The sequence below is a fragment of the Polyodon spathula genome, unplaced genomic scaffold, assembly GCF_017654505.1.
Source record: "Polyodon spathula isolate WHYD16114869_AA unplaced genomic scaffold, ASM1765450v1 scaffolds_827, whole genome shotgun sequence".
NCBI classification, from domain to species: domain Eukaryota; kingdom Metazoa; phylum Chordata; class Actinopteri; order Acipenseriformes; family Polyodontidae; genus Polyodon; species Polyodon spathula.
The window spans coordinates 1-21,868 of record NW_024472314.1 but is presented as its reverse complement, the minus strand read 5'-3'; the positions used below and the strand labels follow the sequence as shown (position 1 = coordinate 21,868).

Here is a 21,868-nt window from a genome sequence, read left to right as displayed (position 1 = left end):
CAGTTCAAGTGACATGATGTCAGGTTTGACTTGCACTGTTAAAGAGCTTTCTGATTTCCACATTGGGCGTTAAAGTACTTTTTTCATGTAAAATGTAATCCGTTGCCTGTCTGAAAACCATTTCCCTATAAGTTACTGAATTGTAATCGGATTACAGTAACTCAATGGGTATAAATCACATTGTCCATTTTAACCAAGCATGAGCTCTTTAAGCATTAAACAGTTAATTGAAATCTCCATTGAGAGGATGAATACCCTTGTATCTCCCCAAGTAAAAACAGTAAGAAGGTGTTCCCTGATGCACAGTGAATAATTCTGCCCCCAGCTGTCCCGCCGAGTTGTTCGGTTGGCACTGTGCCCTCTCTCCTGGCTTGCTGGCACTCCGGGATGTGTTTCTCACACATCCTGCTGGCTGACAGCTCTGCGGAGGGGTCCTGTGCAGCACAGAGCTGGTTTGTTTATCAGCGCTGGGCCAGCGGAGAGCGCAGCCAGCACTCTACTGTCTGTCCTTCTCGGGCACTGTTTTGTTAACTGCAGTTAGTCTAGTGTGATTAATTGAAAGTTGAAAGGCTCAAGCTGTTATGCAACAGTGTTCTCAAACCCTTTCGAGTTCACTAGTTATTCAAAGCCTGGCCAAGCAGTGGGGTCTTTATTCCAGGCGCTCCTGTGCCACAGGCGAAAGGGTTTAAGATTTCTGAAATGGTTAGTTAGGAGGGGAACAGGACGTATCATTTCATGGCCTTTTCTCGATAGTCGGTTATTGGGTTTGTGTTTAGTAAGCCCACACATTTAATCATTAAGACAACAGCTACTGTGTCTTTCAGCCCTTTTTCATCAGAGGGACTTTCAGATCAGTAAGAAGCAGCTGAGACTCACCGTCTGCACACAGGAGTCTGCAACTCTGCATTCCGTTCCAGAAGAGCTGCACACAGGGAAATGAGCACAGAACACATGCAAAGCTGTCTGGGACCAGACCCACACTGAAATAGTAAAAGGGGGTGGCCAATTTATTAGGAACTACAATGCCAAGCGATGCAGAACAGTTAGCTGTTCGATGTTTTACCAGTAAAATGGGTTGGAGATTTATCAGAGTAGGAATGTAGTCCAGAACAAAGCCCAGGCATTTAGTGTATTTAGTTGGTAACTAGATTCCCATTTTGAATAGCAAACAATTCCAGTGTTTCTTTGAGCAGACACACCCTAGTTTCTTTAGGGCTCTGTCCGAGCTCTCAGCCCTGGTGATCTGCCCAACAATCTGGCTCTGCCTGGGTGTGCTGTGCACAGTGTGCCGGTATTTTAATAGGTGTTTTCAGCTCAAAAACACCCTGCCTCCTTCGCATTGTGAATTCCATGAGCTCTGATAACTAGAACCAGACCTCTGTGCTGAATCAGCCTGGGCAGTTGCAATGACTCCTACATGTGGAATCCACCAGCCTGAGGCTTGCTTATTTTCAATATAAGGTTGTTTGTATCACCTTTTGAGAGAGGAATATGAAGAGAGGGCTGGGGTTGAACTCTTTCAGCACTGATAGTTTCAAAAGCATAGTTTCAGCCAGGGACGAAAGCGTTTACCATGCTGTAGAAGAATTTTACCTGCAGGCGTTTTTAAGGTCCTGTCGAAAGGAACCTTGTTTTATTGCTTTTTCGGATCACGACATTGTATTTTGCTTTTATCTGCCAGATCTTGGCTCTGAAACAGTCGTTCAAGGGCTGGTGCGTATCTCTCCACAGGCTGAAGTAATATGGGTATATATTTGCAGGAATGAGCTTGTCTATTGCTATGATTGTTAGGTGAATTGATTGCTGTTTAGGTCTGCGTGTGCAATTCCTGTTTTTAATGTCATTTTTTTCCTACTTTGCATCAGTTGTTTTGTGCCATCTTTTAAACAATATCATCTTTTTAACAGCTACTGCATATCAATCAATAGTTCTCCTAACATACTGAAGACTGGCGTTGTTTAAAGATAGCGCTCGCATTGCACAAGAGATGTCCTTAATCAGCAAAATTACACAAGATACACTGATAAAATAAGAACGCAGCAGTACTTCTCTGCAAATGTACCCCTTGCAGTGAAGATCACAGCTTCCTTAGGAAAGACTTTGTTTTTGACTGTCGCTTGTCCTTCTGTGATCTGATGGTATCAGAAGTTACAGGCTTCCAGGTTGATTTGCATCTCTGCTTCTTGTTACAGTAGCTCTCGGGTAATTCCCCCCCCCCCCCCCCCCCCCAGTTTGGTGTCTTGCAGTTTTTGTAATTCAGGGGCTGGATCGTTTTTGTAATTCAGCTTGGAAGACGCAGGCTTCTGTATTCCAGAGGGGTCGTCTGGGCTGCAGTAACTGGGTCTTCCTGCAAACCAGTTTTAGTTGCGTGATTAGAGATTATAAATGAACACACACAGCAGCCTGAACTACAGAGATGTCGGAGTTCAAGCACAGGAGCTGCCAAATAAAAGAATCGGAAGGCTGCAGACTTCAGTCGTTTTTTTTTATTCTACACGAATGCACTATGACTTTGTAGGAGATTTGCGAAAACTGGAGGGTGCAGTGAGACGCAAAGGAAAAATATCAGAAACTCTCTAATGCACCACAAGAGGGCTGTTCAGTAATGTCAAGATTAAGTAGAAAAATGTGCAACAACAATTTTGCACAAATTATGAATGTCAGTGTACAATACAGGGGTGGAATTAAGACTCCCTTTGCATAGTGGTTTGATCCATTCCTGGTTTTACTGTGAGTTTAATAAGACCTGAGCTTATTACCTATACACTGTGACTGATCAAGCTGGTAGTAAAACCTGGAATGGGTGCAAGTCTCATTTCCAGCCCTAGCAGAATTTATTAATGTTGAGTGTGTCTCGTTCCCCTGTGTAACCCTGTGCCTTGTCTTTGTCGCAGATCTGTACCCTACTCTTCACCTGCCTCTACATCGTCTCCTACACGATCATCGCTCGCTTCAAGAAGAGCGCAGACTTTGCTACAGGTTCGCTACATTCAATTCTTTTTTTTTTTAACTTTGCGTTGATGATGCATCTCCTCAATGATGGAAATTTAATGTAAATAGAATAATGCATGAACGTTCGTGGAATGCTGTCGTTAGTCCATGACTGAATTCTTTTTATGTAACTGTAATGAATCTCCTCCTAGCAGCAGATCAGTTAATAATACTGGCCTCAGCATCAGACTCGTACTCTCCTCTCCACTACAGAGCTGGCTCTTCACTTGAATGGTAGGGCGTTCGTCTTTTGAACTGTATGGTTTGCAGTTCGCTTCCAGCCTTTGACTTTCAATTCAATTCAATGAACTGAGATGCCTGTTCATCAGAGTACAATGTATGGCTATGAAAGGAGGGTTACACCCAGGTGAACGAACACATTTGGGGGGTTGCTCCTCTTGGATCAAGCTCTGTGTTTGCTTAGCAGTACGGCATCGTTTGAATTCTCCTGGCCTTTCTTTTGTTGCATTTGAACGATTGCAAGGTAGATTCCAAAATGGTATTGACAGAGGAGCGAGCGAAAGTTTTTAAGCTAGATCTCCTGACAGCAGCTGTTGTATAAATCAGTACACGATCTGCAAGTGGTTTTGCAGCTTTGAACACTTTCCCAGTGTGCCAAGGTCTGTGTTTACCAAGATATAGAACATTTTTACCTGCAGGCGTTTAATGTCCTGTCAGTGTTTTTTTTTTGGATTACTGACAGTGTATATTTTATAGCTTGGCTTTCTCTGAGACCCAAGCAATTTTCTTTAAGATTTAACAGTTTTTGCATTCTCTTAAGGGCTGATGCATATCTCTCCGCAGGCTGAAGTGATATGTCTTGTAATGTAATTCAAGTCATTTCGCAAAGAATTTTAGCGTCGCTCTGAAGATTATTATTTTCAAGGTGAATGACAGTATCGAGAGATTTATGGCAAACAGAGATGGGAAAGGTGTTTGAAATATTTGGTAGCTCCTGTGTGTTTTTACAGTAAGTACACAGAGCAATTCTGGTAAATATTACTGAATATGTGCTGAATTTCTTAGATCTCACGTTTTGTGACACGAAAGCTGCAGATATTATGGTAAAGGGTTCCCTAGTGGCTCACCTGGTGTGTAGGACCAGTCATACAGTTAGAAGAGCGCAGGTTCACGTCCTGGCTGTGCGAGGTGTCTGGTCTTCGCTGGGGATTGTGCAGGGAGTGTCGCGTTGGTCCAGGCACTCCCGTGGGTTCAGGAGGCAAAACAGTCAGGGACTGCTTCTCCTCACTGCGCTACAGCGGACCCTACCGGCCAGGCGCCCAGGGAGCTCGGAGCGGACATCTGCAGGGCTGGGCTTTGTCCTCCAGAGGGCGGTAGCTCGCTGACACCCGCTCTCGAGTTCCTGGGTGTAGAAGAGGGAGCTGGCTCGGTCGTGGGATCGGAGGACGCCCACTGAACCTTCAGTTCTCCTGAGCTGTGTGGAGAATCACTGCGGTGAGGGGAAAAACATTTCACATGCTGATGCACGTGCGTCACGACAAGACATACATATGAATTTATTTACAGATTTGTGTTGTGTCCGGGGGGGTCAGATCAGTCTCGGAGAACACTTTGCTTGCTTCCCGAGGGGTGTTCTCTCAGCTGGAGAGCACTGTATTCCCATTGTCAGAAGCGATGTTGTTCTCTTGTTGCTATGGAAAGATAATAAAGAACAAACAAGCCTGTGAGTGATTTTTGGTGTCGCTTTCAAACTGTCTCAGCAATCTGACCGGCTGGCAGCCAAAACAGAGCCTGAAACAGGTGAGGACAAGCACTCAGCACCTTTCCACCTCCGTCTCATCACAGATACACTGCTTCAGTTTAAAACCTTTAGACTTCACTGTTAAAAACACATTCAGACATTTTCAGCTGCTTTCACGCGCCCTGGTCAGCAATAAGCTTGAACTATCCAGTGATTTATAGAATAATGATGGGTAACTTCTTTATGATGGCGCTTCTGATGGGTTACGAACATAGCTAATATGTGAAGGGAACTAACGAGACCTCCCCCCAGATGAAAGTAACTTTTGGATGATGTAAACAAACTGGAATGCAAACCAGGTCGTTTTTTGATGAAGCTGAACTGTGGAAAAGCGTTGTGCTAATAGTTTGGTGTGCTCCAAACATTTTTGTCTAAAAGGTCTCAATGCATGTATAGTATAGATGCTTCGTTTTTATACAGTAACTAAAGCATATCTCAGTCTATTCCAGCATTTAGACTGTACACATAGCTGTCTTCTACACCATACTGTATAGTCAGGGATCGTACTCTCTGAAGCAGGGCTTCTTGTGCAGGGTTATCTGCGTGGCTTCAATGCAGCTGTGTTCTGTGTTTCTAAGTGTGGTGGTTGCCTCTAATTAGACTGAGTGTATTTCTCGCACGCTGTTTGCCGTGTCAGGCCCCTGAGCGAAGCGAGACATAACACTCTCAAATTGATTAGAGTTACAGTAGCCACCGCACACTTCCAAACCTATGGCAAGTCGTTCAATCGACACACAAGCTGATCTCGGCGCGTTTAATCTGTTTATGTAGAATCTGTCGTGGTTCAGAGTTCCTTTGTTCTTGACATTCGAAGTGTGGTTGCTGCTAATCTGTCAGATTTAGTCTTCAGGAAAATAAAGAGGGTCAGACACCACTAACAGGCAGCAAAAAAAAAATAAAATAAATAAAATAAGGTGATTTAACCTGAGTTTGAAAATAATTCAAGTGAAATCGTTAGGAGCTTTTCTGTTGTATTCTATCAGATGACAGTAAGATCAGTGGGCTGCTTCTATTTCAAAGCTGCTTTTGCTGCATAATGTTGTCTGTTTATCTTGGAAGCGTCCTGGGGAGAACCCTGCTCTGCTGCTTATTGATATCACTCTTGTGTACCAAATAATCCTTTTTCTGCTGCTCCTGGTTTTGTTGTTCATTCATAACCTTGGGTACAACTAAAGTCTCCTGTTTGTTTTACATGGTCTTTATTGGCTGGGATCAATGCTTTCATAATCAAATGCAACACTAAGCTGCTTAGTCTTTCTCATGTCTGCAGGAATCAGAGTCCCCCGCGCTTTCTCTGCTGGACAGAAAGGGTCACGTTCCAATTAAAATTCCACTTCACACTTGAACAATTAAAAGCTAAAATTCGAAGTGTTTAATGTTTTGGCTAACTATTCGCACCCCTAGTCTTGGTTGCCAGCGCTGACACGAGAGCTGCTTACCTCTCTCCTCTCAGACGTCACCTTGTTATATAAGAGTGCTGCTTGCGTCAGCAGCCCGCCTCGCTGTCTCGTTCCCCTGCATTGTCCCGGGTGCCCTGCGCACTGGCAGGAGTCAGCCTCTGGGATGAGGGCATTTTGTGTTCCTGGCTGGCCCCCCAGACTGTCGGCCCGTGCAGCTCAGTCTAATTTTAGGACCCTGTCTCTCTTTGCAGCTGTTGCCGGCCGCTAGCACGCAATTAGTTTCTTTTGTTCTTCCTTGAAGTCGGTGGTGAATGTGAACCTGTGTGTGCGCCTGCTGACTTGGCCAGGGAGGGAAAATGCTGCTGAGTGTGTATATGAAAAAAAGGTTTATTTAGCATTGTATTTGATTGTCTTTTCTTTTTCTTTCAGATGACAGCGAAGATGCGACTGTCAACAGAATTGCGTAAGTGCAGCTTCACCTGTGTGATCGGCCCTGCTGCTGTAGCGAATCAGACTGAAGATGTTCTTCACAGTCACTGGGCAGCAGTGTCCGTCACTTCTGTGCTCAATCCATTTGTCCTGCGACTTCTTAATCACTCTGTAAATATTTTACTTACGCTGGATGCAGTTGTATTTCCTGCCTTTTTATTATAGATTTAAAAACAATCCCCCTGAAAGAAATCTCCCTCTTCTGAGTCATCTCAAAACAAGCAACAGAAACACCTTTTATAAGAGATTTTATGCACAGTGCTGGTTTTTGTTCTGCTCTTTTGACTTTACCCCTCTGTGCTCCAGCGTTGCAAGACGACGCCGTTCACACTTCAGCAATCCGGCAGCCTTTTGACCCTGCGGTCCTCTCTCCTCCACACTGTCAGGAATCCAGTCCACTGTGAAACGGCTTCATCAGCGACCGTTCACGCATTACACCCCTTACCTTAAACCAGCTTTTATTACCCTCAAGTCTGAGAGAAGGCTGGTACTGAGGGCTAGTTTAGTAAGGTCAGCTGATGGAGTGCATAGTTCACCCTGACACACAGCTCGTGAGGAACGAAAGGAAAGTTTAAATCTCTCTCCTTTTTCTTAAGGGTGATTGCCCCCTTTTAAAAATAGAAATGAACGAATCTTTTCTGAGAAATGGTAGGTGTAGAATTACTGTAGATAGTTAGAGAATACACACAGTTTCATTGCATTCTCTGTGATTCTGGAGTTGCAATGTAAAGCGAAACTCAAACGGTTCAATCAAATATGATCATCTTAAATACTCGAATTGCCTTTGGTACCAAATGGCGGCCAGCTGCAGTGTTTAAACGTGTGCAGCCTGTGGTTATTTATTCAATATCTTTTCCATGTACTAGTCAATGCTGTGCGCGTGTAATTCCAACCCTGTTCCGAATTATTTAATTGAACCGTCCAGACTCTGAAGTGTTTAATGGTCTCATGTTACCTGTCCGGGTCTCTGATTGGACGGCAATGTGTTAGTTTAAAGGTAGCTGAAGGGACTGTCTTCCTCGCCGTAGGCTGTGGCTGTGCACCTTCACTCTGGCCGTGTCCGTGGGAGCGGTGCTGCTCCTGCCCTTCTCTATCCTCTCCAATGAGATCCTGCTCTGCTTCCCCCAGAACTACTACATCCAGTGGCTCAACGGCTCCCTCATCCATGGTGAGTGGTAGTGCGGCTCTGTGCCGCGCAGGGTATGGTACAGTATTTCACTCTTAACACTAGTAGAGAGTTCTAGGAGGTCCCAGTCCGCCAGCGGTTTTTAATAAGTGTTCAAATTAAAATTCAGAGCCTGCTTTACCATGGGTAGACTTTTTGTTGGAGGAGGCAGACGTTTTGTTACGATCTGTGTTTGTAAACTTCTCTCCTATATAAAAAGTTATGAGGGCGGGGCAGCTTATGATCAGCAGTTCATGAAAGAAAAATAAATGACATTTTAAATGTGTAAAATATGAATTGCCTTGTTTTTAAATCTTTAAAAAAAACTTTTTTGCTTGCAGTTAATCTTCCCTTAGGTGCCTGTTAAATCAACAGCCTTGTTACTGTAATGTGTAAATTATTTGCACCTCAAACCTGTTAACCAAGAGAACAGATCTAAGTAAACATTTGCCTTAAACTGGTGCTTGCTTGCATCACTGGTATTTCCAGTAGATTACCTGAAAAAACTCTATTTATGTAATGGCACCCCCTGTTGGCTAGATGAGAAATGAAATGCCATTCTTGCGTTGAGCTCTTGTGTATAAAAAGTATAGCTGCACAGGGGGGCAAGGTGACTGACCCTGTCGCATCTCTCTGCAGGGCTCTGGAACCTGGTGTTCCTCTTCTCCAATCTCTCCCTGGTCTTCTTGATGCCGTTCGCCTACTTCTTCACTGAGTCCGAGGGGTTCACCGGATCAAAGAAGGTAAGCGAGCGCTGAAATGCGACTCAGCCAGCTCACAGCGCCACTTTCACACTGCTACACAGAGGAGCTCAGCTCAGCCCTGGTTGTGACCCCCCCTGTACTCTCTCTCTTGCTCTCTGCAGGGTGTGTGACGCTGCACTGTCTCCATGCCCTGGTTGTCACCCCCCTGTACTCTCTCTCTTGCTCTCTGCAGGGTGTGTGACGCTGCACTGTCTCCATGCCCTGGTTGTGACCCCCCCTGTACTCTCTCTCTTGCTCTCTGCAGGGTGTGTGACGCTGCACTGTCTCCATGCCCTGGTTGTCACCCCCCTGTACTCTCTCTCTTGCTCTCTGCAGGGTGTGTGACGCTGCACTGTCTCCATGCCCTGGTTGTGACCCCCCTGTACTCTCTCTCTTGCTCTCTGCAGGGTGTGTGACGCTGCACTGTCTCCATGCCCTGGTTGTCACCCCCCTGTACTCTCTCTCTTGCTCTCTGCAGGGTGTGTGACGCTGCACTGTCTCCATGCCCTGGTTGTCACCCCCCTGTACTCTCTCTCTTGCTCTCTGCAGGGTGTGTGACGCTGCACTGTCTCCATGCCCTGGTTGTCACCCCCCTGTACTCTCTCTCTTGCTCTCTGCAGGGTGTGTGACGCTGCACTGTCTCCATGCCCTGGTTGTGACCCCCCTGTACTCTCTCTCTTGCTCTCTGCAGGGTGTGATGGCGCGGGTGTACGAGACCTCTGTGGTGCTGCTGCTCCTGACCCTGCTGGTGCTGGGGATCGTGTGGGTGGCGTCGGCCATCATGGACAACAACGATGCCAGCCGGGAGAGCCTGTACGGTGAGAGCATGCCCACAGCGGTGCCCGTGGGCTGCTGGTGCGCCACTCCGCCCGCATCAAACGGTTTCACATTTTTTTGTTAGCTCGCCACGTAAAAAAAAAAAAAAAAAAAGTGCCACTTGTTTCCTTGAACTGTTTTGCCTCGGCTTCCAGTTTGAAGCAGTGAAATTGCTGGCGGCAGTGCTGATGTTCCTGTGTGTGTTTTTGTCTGTGTTTCAGACCTGTGGGATTACTACCTGCCCTATCTGTACTCCTGCATCTCTCTGTTCGGAGTCCTGCTGCTGCTGTGTGAGTAGCTTAATCAGAGCTGGGCTGGGCTGCTGAGTGGGTGTGTCTGTACACAGTGCTGTCTAATCAGAGCTGGGCAGGCAGGTGGGTGTGTCTGTATCCAGTGCTGTCTAATCAGAGCTGGGCAGGCAGGTGGGTGTGTCTGTATACAGTGCTGTCTAATCAGAGCTGGGCTGGCAGGTGGGTGTGTCTGTATACAGTGCTGTCTAATCAGAGCTGGGCAGGCATACAGTGCTGTCTAATCAGAGCTGGGCTGGCAGGTGGGTGTGTCTGTATCCAGTGCTGTCTAATCAGAGCTGGGCTGGCAGGTGGGTGTGTCTGTATACAGTGCTGTCTAATCAGAGCTGGGCTGGCAGGTGGGTGTGTGTGTCCTGTATACAGTGCTGTCTAATTGCTGCTGGGCTGGCAGGTGGGTGTGTCTGTGTACAGTGCTGTCTAATCAGAGCTGGGCTGGCAGGTGGGTGGGTGTGTCCTGTATACAGTGCTGTCTAATTGTTGCTGGGCTGGCAGGTGGGTGTGTCTCTCTACAGTACTGTCTAATCAGAGCTGGGCTGGCAGGTGGGTGTGTCTATAAACAGTGCTGTCTAATCAGAGCTGGCGGGTGGGTGGGTCTGCATAGTGCTGTCTGTGATTCAATGCAATAGGAGAAGACTCTTTATTGTCAGATGATTTTTGGTACTAATCTTGCACTACTTAAATTAGGATAAGATAGTCCAAGATTATTGCTATTTGGGGTCTGTGAAGCCACTAGTAGCATCAGTACCGACACATTTAGTGCATCTATACAAATCTGTATGCAACCTTACCCTTGACATGGTCACATCCTCTAACTCTTTTTCTCTTTGCAGTGTGCACCCCGTTTGGACTCTCCCGCATGTTCAGTGTCACAGGGCAGCTTCTCGTGAAGCCCAGGGTAAGTCCACAGCCTCGCCTGTGCAGCTGGGAAAGGTACCATGCCAAGCTAGCTTGCACGATTGAGACAGTGGGTCGTTTTAGTGTTTGAATAGGGTGTGTGATGTGATGGGGGTAGTGCTGTACCAGTGATGTGTTCATTTCTCTGTCTTCCCCCACCCCCAGCTCCTGGAGGATCTTGACGAAACCCTCGACTGCGTTGGCTTTGAGGAGACGGCTCTCTCCCGGAAACTCAGTGGTGAGTCAGCGCGAGGGAGTGGGAAGACACTGCAGGCACTAATGAGTGTGGTTTTGCTACAAGTCTTTGTTGAAACTGTTAAAAGCCATGTAAAGGAATACCTTGGTGAAGAACAAACCCAACGCAAACAGTGACCAGCTTGCAGACTTACCAAGGTCTGAACGCCTGTGAGGAAGAAATACAGCACTGGAAAACTAGGATTGTTCCAAAGCTTTTAGCCTTTACAGTGAATCTTAGTTTTGTCATTTTCGATCTCTACTAAAACATCTGTCTGTCTGAAGGTTCTCTAAAGCAAAGCTGTGTTTCCTAGGAGTCAGTGTTTCACAGTGTGTAGTGCATGGTCCTGCCCTGGTGATGAACTGTGTGCTGCCTTGTCGTTCACTCCTCTCTTGGTTTCAGGGAACACGTCTTGTTGGATAAACTTGAACGTGGAGGCGGTGAAGCAGCAGTTCCTCGCCATCCAGGCCAGACGTATCGCCCTGGGTAAGAGCAGGGAGGGGTTAGGGGGGGGTCTGTCTGCTACATACTGCACACACAGTCTCCATGTCAAGGACTAACGACATTGGAAAAAGTTGTTTGTGTTAATTGCTGTTGTCATTGTATTTTGAGAAATACATTTCAGAAACAAGTTACATACTTGCAGTTGAGAAGATGCTGTGATGGAACTTGGTTAGGACGTTCTCACATGTTAATATCTGGTTATATAAAGTGTACTCTACACTTGCATGTTCACATCTACATGGTGGTCTCTGTATTTATAGCTGTAGGAAGGGGTGCATGCAACTAACTTAATATGTTAGGTGAAAGTCTTGTAGATAGATAGACAGAGAGGCAGGACTGAGTCATCACAAACAGAAGGAATCTTTCAAGGTCGCTCTCTCCTGAATTGAATTTCTCATCTCAGAGATGCGGAGGAGGGCGTCGCCATGGCAACGCAATCTGGGCTACCCGCTCGCCATGCTGCTGTTACTGGCGTTGACGGTGAGTGTGAGAGAGTACTGCTGTGTGATTAGAGACCGGGTTACGCCTTGGAGCCTGATCTCAGAAGCTCAGCAAGCTTGGACCTGCTCAGTACCTGGACAGGGAGCCTCTTTGAGACCACCTGTGTTGCAGAGAGCTGGGATCTAGCCACACACAGGATCTGTTTTACCTGAAGTTGAAAAATGTAGTTTTTCAGGGATTGAAGTGAGACTCCTATTCCACACCCATTCCAGGTTTTACTACAAGCTTGATTAGTCTCAGTGTTTAGGTAACAAGCTCAGGTCGGTCTTAATAAACGTATAGCAAAACCAGGAATGGATCAAACTGCTGTGCAATGGGAGCCTTATTTCTGTTACTGCTTTTCAATGTCGTAAACACCTTACAGATAAACTGATGTTTTAAAGGTGTAGGAAAACTGGTCCTAACCCTCCTCTCTCTCATGCTCTGTTGCTCTCTCATGCTCTCTCTCTCCTCTCTCAGGGGGTGTCCGTGCTGATTGTTTGTTTCCATGTGTTGGAGTTGCTGATCGATGAGGCAGCCATGCCCAGAGGAATGGAGGTGAGAGACCCCCAGTCACAGCGACACACACAACTCTATTAAACTGCAACACTTACGCTGTAACTGTTCATTATATAGGAACGGATCTCTTTCTAACAGGTTTTGTCAGAGCTTGTTCTGGTTGAAATTTAATGATGACGTTATTTAGAGCCGTCAAAAGTAGACAAACCACCCAACACATCTATATTAATTGCTGCTGCAGTATATCTCCTAGTGTGTGTGTATGTATATATACACAAATTCTCTTGCTTGGCACAGGAAAGAAAACTGTTCACCCAAACTGTGATTTGTTTTTTGTGTGTGTTTTCTTTTAAATATTATCAATACTGTCAAACCTGCAAATTTTCCCTTTTACTCTAATCTCCACTAATAGATATTGCAGTGCTCAAGCCTGACTCATCTGATTTACCCTTGCTTTCCAATCCAGAATGAGGATTGAATTAAAACACTGTAATATACGTTAATACAGTGTGTGCAGGTGACCCTGTCTCTTACAGGATTAGCGTCTTTTAGTTTTGCATCATAGTATTCACAAAAAGACACTCAATATCAACTGTGTAATTTACTATAAATCATATTTCTCTTTAAAACAAATAAAATAAAAACAAGAACACAATCCACATAGTTAAAGCAGGTCTGTCTTCAGAATGTTGGCCAGTCTGTTGTGCACAAGGCAACACTTGTGGTACTGGAAGGAGCCGGTGTTTTGATTGGCTGGCCGTGGCTTGATGATGTAACGTTTGGAACCTGTTTGTGCTGCATTCTGAGCCCCGTCTCTCTCTGCAGGACCCCGGCCTGGGAAAGGCCTCCTTCTCTGTGTTCGGGTCCTTCGGGGCAGCAGTGCAGGTCGTGCTCATCTTGTATCCTTGTCGGCCAATAGCAGCTGCTGCTGACATGAGCGGCTCAGCCAATCGGTGACCTGCTTTAACATGAGCTCTGACCCATGGCTGAGCAACAGCAGAGTGTTTCCAGGGATCGGCGTGTCCGAATGAGATGAAACCTTGCAGGAAGTTTGTCACAGTGTGTTTTGTGAATCGTGTTGTGTTACTTTTTCAGTCTGTTTTATGATTTACTGACCAGGTTATTAACATCACAACATACAATAAAAATACAGTGCAACAGTACAAAAAAAGTGTATTTAAGTCTTGCAGGTGTGTCTCCCTTTAATTAAACTAGAACAGGGATGGAAATAAGACTCACTGCAGAGCAGTTTGATCCATTCCTGGTTTTACTATGAGTAAGACGCACCTGAGCTTGTTACCTGTACATTGGGGCTAATCAGGCTCCTAGAAAAAACCTGGCATGGATGCAACTGCTATGCAACAAGAGTCTTGATTCCGCCCTTGTAGAAAATGTATGGCAATAGCACACACAGAAACACGCACTAGCTCTGAGTGCTGGCCAGTCGAACCCTTGTCACCCTTGACCTGTTGCCCTCAGCTACCTGATGGTGGCCTCTGTGGTGGGGTTCTACAGCTCCCCTCTCTTCATCAAACTGCTGCCCAAGAAGCAAGACACTGCAATGACCAAGGTGAGCAGGTTTGTTTCTGTACAGGGCTGTTCTGTCTCTGCCTCTGGAACGGTCTGCTGGTCTAACTGTCCTCGAGCCCCTCCTTGGAATAACTGTTCTCGTGCACAGTCAGCGCAATCAGTGTTTTACAGTGATTGATTGTTTTAGGGTTATAATGGCTTCACCCCCCCCTGAGCAAGATCCCTGCTGTACAACCACAGAGCATCCTCTTGCTTTGCACTGCCTGGTGGCTGAACAGTGTGCAGGGATTATGAAGGTGTGATTTGCGTGGATGCCTATGCTTGTTTTGTAGTCTGATTCAGTATCTAACCCTGCGTTTCTCACTCTGTATTAGATCATTGGGAACTGCGTGTCACTGCTGGTCCTGAGCTCCGCCCTGCCCGTCTTCTCTCGAACTCTGGGTAAGTCACGCCTGTCCCCTGCAGTTTCACATTGCTTGGCACAGGGGGTTGTGATGTGGATGCAGGGTCGCGGATTCTTTCGTACACAGACATGAGTCTAATTTCATAACCAAGTTTCATCTTAGCACTGCTGAGTGCAGGTTTTCTGTGTTCTACTCTAGCGCACACCTTGGGGGTTGATAAGAAATCTTACACATTTGTTCCTGCGAAATGGGTTTTGTGCTTGCTCATTAATATTGTCCTTGATCTGCCCTTGTGGGGATCTGTTCGGTCACCCTGTCCCTCTGATCTCTGGGTAAAGGCACGGTCACTGTGAACTCTGTCAACTGTAGTCCTATTGCGTTCTGTTGTACTTGCATTACTGATTCCAGCCAGCAGGGGGCTGTAGTGTCAGCTGGATGATGCGAGAGCTGAAGAGGTGTAGTTATATTAAACGGCCAGTCGGTGGAGCCAGATCCACTTTATAGACTAAAGCGGCATGCAGTGCTGTACTACCTTCAGTGCAGAAATAAGCTGAATTGTTACCATTTCATTGTTAACCCTAACCTCAGACATTTTACAAATCCTGTATGCGATCAGATAATCTTTGTATTTGTGAAAATTCAAGTACATCTTATGCTGTTTTAAATAACATAGTTCAAGTTATAAAAAAACTGCCCTTTTTGTTTTAATAGTAGTTCACGGGCCTTTGTTGATGACATGTCTTATAAAAAAAAAAAAAAAAGAGACACCCTACACACAACATTTTAACCCTTATAAAAGCTTCCTATCGGAAAAGCACAGCAAAATGTAAGAGCATGGTAAAGCACAGGTAAGCATTGTAAAAAGTAGGGAGGTATGGTGAAGCACATTAAACTGATAACAGGATAGTAGAAGCATGGGAAAGCTGCAGAATTACTGTGCAGATGTACTGTGGTAAGCTGTGCTGGGGGTTCAGACCCTGTGTTGTGACTGTGTGTTTCAATGAGTTCAGTCCCTGTATTGTGACCTGCGTGTTTCAATGAGTTCAGTGCCTGTATTGTGACCTGTGTCTTGTGTGTTGTTTCAGGGATCACTCGCTTTGACCTGCTGGGAGATTTTGGCCGGTTTAACTGGCTGGGGAATTTCTACATCGTCTTCCTGTACAACATGCTGTTCGCTGGACTCGCCACCATGTGCCTCGTCAAGAAGTTCACCTGGGCCGTGCAGGCTGAGCTCATCAGGGCCTTCGGTGAGAAAGTGGGGGGGTCGGGGTCCAAACCTCACACCTCCCAATCACCCAGCACTGACACAGTCCAGAGTCCAAACCACACGCCTCCCAGCACTGACACAGTCCAGAGTCCAAACCACACGCCTCCCAGCACTGACACAGTCCAGAGTCCAAACCACACGCCTCCCAGCACTGACACAGTCCCGAGTCCAAACCACACGCCTCCCAGCACTGACACAGTCCCGAGTCCAGTCCTTCACGCAAGAACTCTTATAGAAACAGCCTCTAATTTTATCAAACAGTTCATGTGTTCATTGTCCTGTAATGGTGTTCTTAAAGGGCTGCATGTTCCTTTTACTTTAGTTTCTTTGACCTCTTTCAAATATTTGCAATCATTCTGAGCGCTTATTGCAAGTTCTCCTGAATTTTTTCTTTTTTGTGTGTCTGTCCTGAGTTCAGGAATTGCTCTTCAGTTGTAGTTGCCTGTCATACATGTTTTTAATGTATTCTAGATCAGAACAAATGTCTTTTAAAGAAGTATAAGGCAGGGTTGTATAGTGAACTGATCTAGTCTACCTTGCATATTCTGTGGCAGGCAACTAGGACTCAAGTGTAGCTCCTGAACTCGTAGTCATCTTAGCACACTTATAAATATTTGAGCAATTCCCAGAGTCACTCAGGAATAATTGCAAACCTCCTAAGGAAATGGGATGGTTAAAGGAAGATGTAATTCGAAGCTGCGGTACTGAATTTTCCTATTTAATTCAGTTTGTTTATTGTCCCATGATAAGTGTTCTCAAGTGTTCCTAGTAATTCATTACAGAATATGAGTCTTGTGTATTGTTCACAGAGAGACAGCAATACAATGGTGTGTGTGTGAAGGAGAGATGATTTATAGAAAGGGGCAGCTTCTCGAGTGGAGGCACGTGTGTTTTGGGTGGGTGCTGTGCTTTTAAGGACCCCCCCACCTCCTCCTGCCCCTCCCCCTCTTACAGAGCTGCACCCATCACAGCCCTTTCCTCAGATAGAAACCCACACAATCCTCTCAGGAAAAGCCTTTCTGTTCTCAGGCCGATGCGTAGTGCTCCCCTGGGGCTCCTCACTCATACCTAATCTGAGCCGCGAGCCATTGTGCAGGAGCAGCCTCCCGCCGGCCTCGATAAAGAGTTTCACACGGCGGCACCTTGCCTTCCCAGTATAAACAAACAGAGTCCCGGGACGCACCCAGCCTGCCTGCCTGTACTGTACGAGAGACGTGAGATAGCATCTGAGAACACAAAGAATCTGGGTCATAGAACTCAGCAGAGTTGCAGTGCTGCTGCAACCCTGCATTGTAACACACAGCATTCCAACACTCCCATTACCTAGTCTAAAAACACTCCATTCTCAGCTCTCCAGCGCTGTCATTACCAGCACCTTAATAATAATGAGCGCTAGTCTACACACTGCATTCTCAGCTCTGCAGCGCTGTCATTACCAGCACCTTAATAATAATGAGCGCTAGTCTACACACTGCATTCTCAGCTCTGCAGCGCTGTCATTACCAGCACCTTAATAATAATGAGCACTAGTCTACACACTGCATTCTCAGCTCTCCAGCGCTGTCATTACCAGCACCTTAATAATAATGAGCGCTAGTCTACACACTGCATTCTCAGCTCTGCAGCGCTGTCATTACCAGCACCTTAATAATAATGAGCGCTAGTCTACACACTGCATTCTCAGCTCTGCAGCGCTGTCATTACCAGCACCTTAATAATAATGAGCACTAGTCTACACACTGCATTCTCAGCAGCGCTGTCATTACCAGCACCTTAATAATAATGAGCGCTAGTCTACACACTGCATTCTCAGCTCTGCAGCACTGTCATTACCAGCACCTTAATAATAATGAGCACTAGTCTACACACTGCATTCTCAGCTCTCCAGCGCTGTCATTACCAGCACCTTAATAATAATGAGCGCTAGTCTACACACTGCATTCTCAGCTCTGCAGCGCTGTCATTACCAGCACCTTAATAATAATGAGCGCTAGTCTACACACTGCATTCTCAGCTCTCCAGCGCTGTCATTACCAGCACCTTAATAATAATGAGCGCTAGTCTACACACTGCATTCTCAGCTCTGCAGCGCTGTCATTACCAGCACCTTAATAATAATGAGCGCTAGTCTACACTCTCAGCTCTCCAGCGCTGTCATTACACATAACCTTTAGCCATGGAATATTAACCCTTGTGTGTCTGGCTGTTTCAGGTCTTCACAAGCTGCCGCTGCCAGTATCGCGAGCCAGGAATTCCATCAAACTCCTCTCGGCCAGTGGGCTTTTGAAGGTCCAGTAATGTCACCAAAGACCTCCGTTACCTAGCAACATCTCATCTGAGCCAAGGACAGATTGCTACAGAGTTGCCAATCTGCCCGGACATTTATTTTTATATAAAAAATAAATAATTCTTATTTTGAGGAACAGAGGCAGTAGTATCTTAACCAATGAGATTGGAGACAGATGGTTGACCAATCATATACTGGAGACTTGGACCAGTGCTGTTCATTTTGGAATCTGTTAAATCTGCCTTACTATTGGAGGATTTTAGTCGTGAGATCAGGAAGTGTTCAGTAATCTTTGGGCAAAAGTTGATGGATTTAAGAGAATGAAAGGACACCCACACATGGGGACTTGTGCCTGTGTGAAACCAGCCTGAGCTCCCACCCCTAATTGGAATAACTGTCCTTTTGTGACACTAAATGCTGGCCATTCAACTACTGTTCATGGGTGGGTGCTGGATTCTCTACCAAACTCAAAAATAGTAACAGACTTCTGGAATGGGTTTCTACAGACTGCTCACACAATCGTATATAAGCCCTGCTCCCACCAACCCCAATTACTATGCAGGCAGTCCAGACCTTGGTCAACCAGAAACTGCTGCAGCGCATTAGAAACTACATCATCTGAGAGCTGTGTACCCATGTGCATTGCTCTATGTACGTCAAGCTGCAGGGGTGCACTTGTTACTGGAGTGAGTGGGACGTGATGCGACTTGTAGTTCATTCCATTCCTGTCTGGCAGCCCCATGGACCAAGGTCACAAGAGGAGGGAAAGGGGGTGTTCAAAAAGAATGCTGGATTTTAGTTTCAAAGTGGAGGTGGACAAGGCTCTCTGAGAAACCGGGTCAGCCCCCATGTTTCTCAACCTTTTAAAGAAAAAGTGGAAATGAAGCGCTCTGATTCTTTGCTTTCTGATCCAAGCAGGGCCAGGCATGCTGGAAACACGATTTTTAAAAACTCTCAACTGGATCCCAACCAAAACACTACATTGTGTTTTGATTTGATAGACTAACCATCGCCATAGGAAAGAGCCAGTCCACCGGTCACATGAACTGCCTGTGGCGGGTATTATTGGATGGACAATCTTGTGTGACCACTAAAACTGTGAAATGTTTACATTGACAATGAGCAGTGCAATACAGTAAAGGGGGGGGGGGGGGTAGACTGTGGCTAGTTTTGTGTATAATGTTTAGTTTTGTATATTTGTTTTTTTTCAGGTCTGTTCTTACTCTTGTGTGTGATGCCTGCACTGGTGTTGTTGTTGAATGCTGGTTACTGTGAAAGTGATTTTTAAAACGGAACAGAAAAGCCGCTTGGCAGTTATCTTTGTGTGTGACGTTTGCCATAGTGCTGTGCCGCAGTCTTGATTTTTACAGTGAGAGCCTTTATTCAAAAACATAACTTAATTATCTGTATGTGTCCAATTTAGAAGCAACACTAATCAGTTGTGGCACTAAGCTGGTTTTAGTTAATGTTTTGTGTGCAAACTGCTTCACTACAGAGCAGACATTTGTTAGTTTAGCAGTTTGTTTACAGTATCCAAAGTAGTTTTTAGCTGGAGGTAGAAACACAAATTACCTTCCAATACTCGTTAATGAGATCAAGTCTTTTTAGTAAATATTTATTTATTAAACAACCAGCAATAAGTTAGGAGTGATATTTAATCAAAAAAGGAATTGCAGCCTTGCACGTACAGTCGGGGTAAATATTGTATTTGTTACGATACAAGAAAACTTTGATTTGTTATTGAGTATCAAAACGTCAATATCTTGGTATATCTCTGGCAGGATTGTTGGTAACCAAGGTGGCATTGCTTCATGGCAACACAAAGGGCAGTCAGCGTGTGTGCGTGTGCATCTCTGCTTGTGTCCGTCTCAACTCTGCCCAGGAAAGGGACACACATTTTTTCCAAATAAAGTCTTGGAGTTTTTATTGTATTTTATTTGTTTTATATTATATGGTAAGCCTCTGTAACCCATGTCAGGGTTGGGGTCAATTCCTGTTTTTCAATTTCAATTCCGTTTTATAAATCAACCCTTCGAAGGAATTGGAATTTTATATTTTAGACATAACAACTGCTGTGATTGCGTTCAACTGCTTTCATTCGAAGCCAGTCTAATTGACTAACGGTGACTTCAGTTGAAGTAATTTGTTGCCACTGTGAGAAGCTCATTTCAACAGAAGACTGCTAATTTGCAATTTTTGATTGAATGTGTTGGAATTGATTTTAACGTGGTATTGAAAGAGAGAAATTGACCCAACCCTGACCCGTGATCAACCCTTTAAAAATAAAACCCCAGTCCTCTAACCGTAACAGCCATGGCTGCTTTTCATTGGAGAGTTTCACAGAACTGAGGAATCCCGGGATTGCATTAACCCTTTTGTTCTAGGGGGGATTCTCCAGTGCTGTAAAATACTCCAATAGAATCCAGCTTTGGTTTATCCTGGCAGTGTTTAGGATAATCAAAGCAATCATCCGATCATGGTGGTGAACTCGGAGATGAACTTTTAACCATTTTGGCCATAATACAACAAAAGTTTACTTGCTTTTGGGCATATCTATGTAGATTAAATGCTTAACTGAACTAATAATTTGCATAATTCAACCTTTTTACTTGTTTTCAGCTCTTACAGTTGCATATTTTCAAGTTAGCTGCAACATCTTATAAGTAAATTGAAATGTGCAATGTTTGAGGAGCTGAGAACAATTAGAAAGGTCTAATTAAGCAATGCATTACTTACACTATGGGTATAGTTTAGTAATTGAGAGCAGGACCAGGGTTGGGAACCACTGCTATAGCTTCTGATAACTTTGTGACCAGAAATTTACAGTCTTAAATGTGTAGTCATATTCTCGTTAAAGGAGCGTGTGAGTTGACCAGCTGAGCCACTGCAATGAGAAATCCAAAAATATATGAACTAACAGTTTAGTGAGGAAGGGTTTGCAACTTGATCCCGAAAAGAAACGGCTGCTTCTCCGTAGGACTGGGATGAAACTGGAGTTTGCAGCGAGACCGCAGCGCAGCACTAAGTACAGGTGATGAGAAACATGGAATACAGCTGCTAGTAATGCAGACTCTTACGTCTTGTAAGCTTTTGTTAACATTATCGCTGGACCCTCTCTTATTGTACTAATGATAATGATGAAAACATATTTCAAATCCATAACTGTAGATACATTGCTGCATTCTGCTAGCTGTAGGTCACATGATCTGATTGCAGCGAGACCACTGGCACCATGAAATAAGCTGCAACGGTTCACTTAGTGTTATTTACAATATTATCACAAATAAAAGGTACAAAAATACAAGCAAAGAACCAAAAGATATGTTGCTACTGTTAGAGAGGCAAGAAATGCATTTTAAAACCTTTGCACTTTTTTTTTTAAAGAAAGCTTAATAGAAATTTTAAAAGGGAAAAATAAAACCAGCTGTATTTTATTAACCCCTTAGGTATAGATTGTGGGTCTGTGACGAGAATTAATAAATGGTATTCATGTAGCTCGTTTGCAACAGATTGTGAGGGAAAGGTAATTTTTGAAAAGAAATGGTAAAATATAAACCTTAAATATTATTTTGTATATATCTAACACAAACCCAGGGAGACAGTAATTACAATGGCAATGTGGCAGCAATAACGTAATGCTTTGTTTGGGAAGCCCTTCGCAATGCAAGACCAGAAGGAATGTTTCTGTTCAACTACATTTTCAAACACCGCCGCATCTTTTGAAATGTGTTCCTATTGAACCTTAAATACATTGGTATGGGTTTCACCAATGCAAACACCCCCCCTCCCCCTCTCTCTCTCTCACACACACACACACACACACACACACACACTCATAGCCCCTTACAATAACTCCAAATGCTAATCTAACTCTTGCAGTATGAAGGGATGGATAAGTGTTGATACTGGTAGTGCCCTTACCAGCCTGCAGGGGGCATTGTCTCATCCATAATCCAAACGTGGATTCTTATGTAGGCTGATAAACGATGCAATATTTACTTATTGAAGTTAGTGTGGGTATTGAAGATATATGGCCTTGTAGCTTTCAGTGTTTTACTTTTTTTTTTCTTTTAA

At 44.9% G+C, this 21,868-nt stretch overlaps 1 protein-coding gene across 2 annotated transcripts in view; it reads left to right on the top strand.

Moving 5' to 3' along the window:
• The window catches only part of lmbr1l (limb development membrane protein 1-like), a 34,139-nt gene extending 14,414 nt beyond the window's left edge, over positions 1-19,725 (top strand). Inside the window, exons 2-17 of one of the 2 annotated variants that reach the window (XM_041241881.1) lie at positions 2,895-2,979; positions 6,583-6,616; positions 7,671-7,810; positions 8,447-8,550; positions 9,242-9,368; positions 9,588-9,656; positions 10,505-10,569; positions 10,734-10,806; positions 11,206-11,289; positions 11,711-11,787; positions 12,268-12,345; positions 13,132-13,205; positions 13,786-13,876; positions 14,211-14,277; positions 15,326-15,487; positions 17,720-19,725. In XM_041241881.1, coding sequence (XP_041097815.1) covers positions 2,895-2,979; positions 6,583-6,616; positions 7,671-7,810; positions 8,447-8,550; positions 9,242-9,368; positions 9,588-9,656; positions 10,505-10,569; positions 10,734-10,806; positions 11,206-11,289; positions 11,711-11,787; positions 12,268-12,345; positions 13,132-13,205; positions 13,786-13,876; positions 14,211-14,277; positions 15,326-15,487; positions 17,720-17,805 — 1,416 coding nt within the window. In that variant the 3' untranslated portion in view covers positions 17,806-19,725. The remainder of the gene's footprint in view (positions 1-2,894; positions 2,980-6,582; positions 6,617-7,670; positions 7,811-8,446; positions 8,551-9,241; positions 9,369-9,587; positions 9,657-10,504; positions 10,570-10,733; positions 10,807-11,205; positions 11,290-11,710; positions 11,788-12,267; positions 12,346-13,131; positions 13,206-13,785; positions 13,877-14,210; positions 14,278-15,325; positions 15,488-17,719) is intronic. The other variant, XM_041241882.1, reaches the window with a different exon arrangement.
• The last annotated feature ends 2,143 nt before the right edge of the window (positions 19,726-21,868 follow it).